We start from the raw sequence: 7669 nt of genomic DNA on the forward strand, positions 1-7669 counted from the left end.
GCTACACTCTAGTTAATGTGATACACACAGATGCACAATACAAAGCAGACACACACTTTGTTTTACTAATGATTGAAACTGAGCTGCAATGACATTATTTATAGATATAGATAGAAAAGCAAAACATAAATACCCGTTTCACACACATTTTCACTGCATTATAGACGACTTCATAGAGAAATTCTAATTTGGTTTATGCGAAAATGACATTAATATCCTCAATATTCTCTGTTCACATAAAAAAAAAGACTCTGGGAATTACCGGGTAAGCATCTTTTCAACTCTCCATTTAATTATTTAAAAATATGAGTGCAGGACTCCAAAAAAATCCAATAAATTATATCCATAATTCACAGTTCCGGGATTACAGAGATTCATACCTGCAACATGGAATTTATTATTGGCAGCAGCAGTGAAAATCAAACGAAGGGAAGATGGTCTTAACGTATTCTAGATCCATAACCTAGGAGGAGAATCTTTAAAACTAGTCTTTAAAATAAAATAAAAATAAAAAAAGGACTTGCTGCTGTCAATATCTCACCAAACACAAATTTAATTGACAATCTGCATTGCCTGATCTGTTAAAAAGAAGCAAAAAAAGCACTGCACTTGGTTTTGGATTATTTATGTGCCAAAAAATAAAAAAAAATAAAAATCCATGCTTCAGAGAGAACTCTCTCCCCCCAATTTTCCATTTAGCTCACAGCGTGTCCTATAAATATCTGATTCAAACATGTTTTAAGAACCACACAATGTTACGTCTGGAGATTAGGTGGACAACAATCCCACTCACAAAGTAAAAAAAAAAGTTGACTGCTGTCTGAAAACATCATCCCACTAACTAACATGAAGTGTAAAGCTCGTGAAACAAACCCTATGTGTGGTACTGATAGGTGTCCACACACATAGTGTTCTAAGCTGAAGTATTCGGGGGTCCCTGACCTTGGTGTTCTGTCATAAAGCCACAGCAACTAGCAAAAAGCTTTTACTCTTCAATACTGGTCAGAAAAAAAAACATATTCATGTTACCACTTTATCTGCTCAGATCCTCCTGAAGCTGTATTACTGTCATGTGTTGCCATGAAAAAACAATCCCTTTGACCTCAGCTTGCTTTACTTATATTTATTTTCATTTAACTTCCACAGAGATATTTTTTTGATGTGCACGCTACATGTCTGACTCTTGACCTTGTGCTTGTAATGTCTATATTTTTTTTTTGTATTTTTTTAGGACCATGCAGCATATCTTGTTTTACTTTCAGCCGATATAATGTTTACTTTATGTGAGCTGCTGTGTTAGAACTCCAAACTGTGTGTGTGCATGAATAGAGAGAGGTGTGTGTGTGAGTGTAAGTACATTTGAGTGAGTTTGGAAAGAAGAGAGAATAATGATCAGAAAGAATCTTTACTTTTGTGACTTTTTTGTGCGTGTGTGTGTCCATCAGTGCAAAATAGGCAACAGAACCAAAGCTACCAAAAAGTGACTGTGAGTGTGTATAGAGAGGAGAGGGGTGACATTGTGGGTAAATCTAGGAGGATTCTGTCATGTAAATTGGCACGTGTAGGCAAAAATATCCTTTAAAAGTGTAACTTTTCTCTGGCGGCACATGAGCCAAACATAAAAATGTGTATTTTTCATATTAACAATAAGCTAAGAGTGAAATTTACCTGCTTTCACACTAACTCTGAGCGACACAGGATTGCAATGCCTGACCGACAGCATATTAATGTCAAAATGAACCTGTAACATGTCAACAGAGTGATATATCAGTCCAGCCCTGATACTGATACTTTTAATGAACAGGCTGCATACATTTTAAGAGATAATCAATGACAAGCTTCAGGTAATTATCAATATCATTAATGTTTCAACAATGACATACAGCACTTTATAAAAGACCTCTTCATCTACATCCTGCCTGCTCTCTCTCTCTCTCTCACACACACACACACACACACACACACACACACACACACACACACACAACAAACTGTGTGTTGACTCTCCAACACGAGCCTGTGCTGAGGCTGAAAAGCAGCAGAGATGCCACTGACGTCTCCCTTCAAGCAAATGCTTAGCATCTCAAGGACATAATATGGGATAAAATCTATAACATCTGCTTTGAATAATGACCGCATAGGCAAGAAATGTGCCCCTGCTGCATCAATAGTGTGAGCTGCGATTTTACACTGAATAGTGTTAACACAGAGGCATTTGTCTTAGCTTAATTTTACGCTGACAGCTTTAAAAGAAAAAACAAAAACATAGGAAATGCCTGTTAGCTACATGCTGAGATGATCACCGGAAAAGGGCAGAAAGAAACCAATAGGTTGTTGATGGAGCTCACAAGAAGTGGCCTGCTTTGGAGCAGCCTCATTATTAACCAACGTATGGAAACAGTTTGCTGCCACACAGTGCTGCTGAGCTCTTAATGAACTTGTGATGAGAGTTAGACAACAAGCTTGCACAAACAGAAGCAACACTATTGTGTACTTTTGCCTCATGGCCTACAGTATATCCTCCTCCTCCTCTTTCTCCTCCTCCTGCGGTTGGCGGTTGCACAAACTACAAATGTCCTTTGCACGCTTTTGAACTTTCGTTTCCCAAACTGTTCCACACTTTACAAAATCCTCTCAGGAAGAGTTTGTTAGATCAACTTGTCACAACAATATCTGACGCTCGGCCTCTTTACCGTTGGTTTTTTTTCCCCCTGAAATGTAAATAGGGAGGAACTGAAACATTCTGCTCTATGTTACACTTGCTGCAAGCCACTAATGGAAAAGGATGTCAGCTGAAATGCCTACCATGCAAAAACACACTCTACACTGAACATCTGAAATACACAGACACTCTATGGTGTACTTTAAAGAAGCTCCTACATGCAGGGAAATTTCCCTGATCTCCTGCTGCATAACAGTGCTAATAACCTCTATAATGCATAATACTGTCACCTACTGTAACCTTACACTGGCACATGTTAATACACTAACTTTATATCCTACTAATGCCATTAATATGTTTTATTTCAATAAATAAATACAAAAAAGATCACCTTAAACACACAATAACACGCAGACTTTTACCATAATGTTGTTGCAAACGTGCAGCTCTGTTCTACTTTAGTGTTTGAGGGGCACCAACCTTGCAGCTTTCGCAGGTCAGGAGTCCGTAGTGATACCCTGAAACCTTGTCTCCGCACACTGGGCACATCTCGTCCAGATCTTCGTCATAAGAGTAGTCCATCATTTTTAACTGGGGAGCTGCGGAGGACACACACACACACAGAGAGAGAAAGAGAGGTCTATTTCAGTGCTGAGCAATCTCTTTCCCAAACGGCCGCTTTCATCCATCAAGATGAACCGCGGGGAGCCATGCGTCGCAACTGATTTGTTTCTTTCAAAGTTCTGTGAGACTTTTGAGAGGGTTTAATTTGAAAAGGGAAAGTCGATGATGAATGGTCGCTTTTTTGGAAGTAGTTAAAAAGAACGCAATCGTTTATTTCTCCCTGTTACTGCCCCTCTCTTCTTCTTCTTCTACATTCGTTGCAAACAGGAGCCAGAAAATACAAAAAAAAAAGCTCATGAAAGTGAGCCTCATAAATATGCATGTATCTAAGTCGTGGAATCGCTGGGGGAAATGGAGAGATATTAGACTTAAGGATTGGAGGAGAAACTGTTACCGCCCACAGACAAATGAAGACACACAGAGAAGCCCTTATCCCTGCAGGCGAGGAGCAAAAACATCCAAAACCAAAATTACCAAAACTTGAATTATCATTATTTTTTTAAAATTCATTTCTAAGGAATCACCCGTAATCTAAAAAGGCCAGTATCATCTGATTTCTGTTGTGCGTAATAATACTGCAACAGATTCCAAAAAAGTTTCAGTTATGAGGCTATTTAAATAAGAGAGTAAAAACGGCACTTTTATTAATTTAACATCGGTTTTGAAATGCGTAAATTTGCACAATCTTTGCACTTAAATTTCAGTATTTGTCCTGACTCGTTTTTCCCTGCGTATTAGAAATACTTGCTCGTATCAGACTGTGTGTGACAGCGCTAAACAAACACACAGCGTGACGTTTACAACAGTTACAAAACCATTTATGGTAATAATCATAAAAAAACAGCAACCAGGAAAACCTCAGTGGATGTGGCTGTAAAAGTGGAAATATTTTGTCAACTAGAAATCCTTCCGTGGCCTTCACACGCACCATCATATGCTCTGCTTCAGTCTACCTACCCATCTGCCTCACAGAGACCGCTTTAATTAGACATGATTTCTAGTTTGTTAACGCGTTCTGCCCTGCTGGGATCAGCGCTGCATATTCCAGCTGAAGCAACAAGTTCCAACAGGCTCCCGGTTTTTTTCCTCCACAGAAGCTCAAAGCAAAGTCCATTTCCGAACTTTCTTCTGCTTTAAAGCGCTGAAAGGAGTCGTTTGTAAGGGGCCTGTTCCACAACGCGTGGCAGCAGCAGCAGCAATATATGAATGCACTTTAATAAAGAGGACTCTGGTTCCAGTCATGCACCGAATGACACCGTTAATTATCTAGATGACAAATTACCTGATACATATTTTCAGAGACGCATTTCAAAAAGATTAATCTTAGGATGATCGGATCTTCCTTTTACGCATTATGTAATCACAGACTTTTGTAAAGCTGCATTATGGTCCTACCTTAAAAAATTTTATTTTTCTGTAAATGAATTCCTGCTTCCCTGACAGTAGCAGGTGTGACATGTTTGCGCATGCAGATCGTCTTAAAAGATGCAACACACAATTCGGTGACGAGCGTCTCTCACCTGCTGCGCACATGCAAATTCCAAACAAGCTGCATTTGTTGGAAAAAAATATGTTTTTTTTTTTTTTAGAGGATTTTCCTTTTTTCTTTCTTTTACCTTTTCAAGTCGGAGCTACCTTTGTTTTTAGCCGTGTGTAAAAGTAGATAGCGGACTTGTCTAACAAGCCACTCCTTGTTTTGAGTAAGTATGTTATCAACGTCTCATAAACCAAGACCAGGCTAATTGATTGCCCGGTTATATTGCTGTGGAATGACATGCGCGGAATGAGTGCAGGTTTCGTAAGTTTATCTTGGCATAAGTCAGACCCTCTTTTAAATTTACGCGTAAAAAAGGGGGGAAAAACGAGGAAAAACATTTTAATGTCTGCCTTAGGGAAATAAAAAATTATATCCATTCTCTAACACGTTCACTTGTCCGATGGCTTTCAATCAAATATTTATTTTTAAATCCTTACACCAGTTTTGCACATTTAAAGCTGTTTTATTTTTCTATTTTTTAACATCAATTTATAATTTAAGTGAAATAATAAATCTGTTAGGACAATGTGATATTTGATTACAGTGATTTTACAGCGTCTAACAGAAATAAAATAATAATTCATAGGCGTCCAGATTAAACTTTATAGTCTGAGATCCAAAAACATTGGAAGGTGCAGTCATAAAATCAGACCTCTGAGCTCAGGGAACTCTGATTATAGATACATTGGCAAAAAAAGGCTGAGTTGATTTCCATATTTCTTTTTCTTCTGAGATGAAGTCAAATGGTTCTTTTTGAAACCACAAAAATTAAAAAGTTAACCGAGCACCTCTGCCAGTCCCGGGGTTTACGCACCAGGCGCCTGTACACTCTCAGCATGATTGACAGCTGGGTATAATAATTGTTTGATCACGGGCCAAACCTAAGAAAAGTGCGTCCAAGACGGATCTGAATACACGCTTTTAAATCATTAGACTGTAAAAACATAGCAGACACTGATTAAGATCAGAGTGACTGCATTACAATAAACAAGATAACACTGACTTAATAACTACACAGTTTGACCTGCGTTAGTCTCAACTGGCACAAAAAAAGGTAAAGGACATATGCACTGGAGGTCTGTGGCTACAAAGTGGAGATTTTAATTCCGATGACGCTCCGTAAACTCGCTGAAGTGAGAGCTTATGAATTTACGCTGTGAGGTTCAAATGAATGACAGCGCTTACCTTGCATATTCCTTGGCATGTGCCCTTGTTCCCCATACGATCGAGAGAGTCCCAGGGATTCAGTCTCGACTTTAGGCAGCATGTCAGCACTGCCGGCCTGAGCTGGACTCTCTCTGCGCCGCGCTCGGCGGGACACCTGGACCTTAGAGGCAGTCGTTCAAAAACACACCTCGAAGTGGCCCAAAATGTATCCCAGATCTTTAATTCTTACTTTTTTCTGTCTCTCGTTGCTCTTCCTCTTATCGGACCATGCTCTGAAGATGAAGCCTGATTCAAAAGATATCAGACTTTCCCCAGACGGCCCGGCTGCATAGCGGATGCGTCTGTCTGCTCTGAAACACTAAAATTAAAATGTCTGATAACGTTTGCGCAAAACATCAGAAATAAGGTAAGAGTATGAAGCCCGTTTCCTTCAATACTCTATATGGAGCAGTTGCGCGCTGTCTACTTAAACGAGAAAGTGCGCAGCGTCCGGATTAAAAAACGATGGTAAGTTTCCCTTTATCTGTTCCAAAAGTCTTTAGAGCGCGTACCCCATTAACGTGAGACTGTCAGTGTAACTTTCAGCCTTGAGAAGACAAGCACGCGCCGCCGGGACCGCCTTCTTCTGTGCGTAAAGTCGGATTCGGTGTGTCGGTCGGACTGTCTGGAGATGTGGAGACCTCTCCTCCTCCTCCTCGCGGCTTTGTTTACTCCGCTCTCTCCAATCCGTAACGCATGTGGTCTTCTGACATCATTTTGCACCGGTCCAATCAGGTGAGCAGACCGGGAAACATCGCCTCAAAGCCACCAGTTCCGTCTCTCTTAAAAACTCAGCTGTTTAATCCCGTTAATGATGGACTTTAAAAGCGGAGGGAGAACAAGGAAATCAAGAGAGGTGATGCAACCGCAAGTGAGAGCAGACTCCCCGTGAGCGCACGGAGGGCAAGAACAGAGCGTAAGGTATGTGATGTGGGTTGGAGCGTGCTACACAGAGACGTAGTGCAGCACATGCAAATACACATGCACGCGCATCTTCAAGCTAAAGTTTTTTTTAAATACAATCTGTTCTCTTCAAAGCATTACTTGTTTCATATAATTAACCAAATGACCATTTAGTCATTCTCTCTGCCAGAGAGCTCAGTCTACAGCTCAATTAAATAAACACAGTGCAATGACTTCTTTCTTTCTTTCTTTCTTTCTTTCTTTCTTTCTTTCTTTCTATAGTGAAAGGTCATGAAATTCTCTTAAAGGCCTACATGAATTTTAACAAATGTAGCCTAAACTGCATTTGCAGCTTTTGGAGTTTTTTTTTTTTCTCAATTTTGAGGAAATCCTGGGCATCACCGGCCTCAGGCTCAACATGGCCTCCATATCGGATCAAATAACCCCACCACCACCAGCAGAAGCACCCTTACGCAATAAATTATACCTTTGCTTCTGAATTATTATCAGTAATTGGTTGAGCAGGGATCAATTAGTGATTCGACGTCACTCTCGGACTTTTACGCCGTTCCAAATTAATTACACAAAGACATAAAAGAAACAATGTTGCCACATGTCTTTAATGCTCCACCAGGGCCAACACACTCACACACAGAGGCCCACACGCGCATTTAATTTTAGTTCCCATTTATAGCCATGCTATTCTTATCAGGATGAGGACGAGCATATGAGCGGAG

At 40.1% G+C, this 7669-nt stretch overlaps 1 protein-coding gene across 3 annotated transcripts in view; it reads right to left on the reverse strand.

Annotated features, from left to right (window-relative positions):
• nr5a2 (nuclear receptor subfamily 5, group A, member 2) overlaps nucleotides 1-6800 on the reverse strand; it is a 58884-nt gene extending 52084 nt beyond the window's left edge. The window contains exons 1-3 of one of the 3 annotated variants that reach the window (XM_028403385.1): nucleotides 6220-6800; nucleotides 6009-6150; nucleotides 3143-3261 (exon numbers count right to left, since the gene is read on the reverse strand). In XM_028403385.1, the coding sequence (XP_028259186.1) occupies nucleotides 3143-3261; nucleotides 6009-6090 (201 nt within the window). In that variant the 5' untranslated portion in view covers nucleotides 6091-6150; nucleotides 6220-6800. Of the gene's footprint in view, nucleotides 1-3142; nucleotides 3262-4681; nucleotides 4714-6008 lie in introns of those variants that run through there. The other 2 variants (XM_028403383.1, XM_028403386.1) reach the window with 2 other exon arrangements.
• Between the last annotated feature and the right edge of the window lie 869 nt (nucleotides 6801-7669).

The sequence above is a fragment of the Parambassis ranga genome, chromosome 4, assembly GCF_900634625.1.
Source record: "Parambassis ranga chromosome 4, fParRan2.1, whole genome shotgun sequence".
In the NCBI taxonomy this organism is placed as follows: Eukaryota; Metazoa; Chordata; class Actinopteri; family Ambassidae; genus Parambassis; species Parambassis ranga.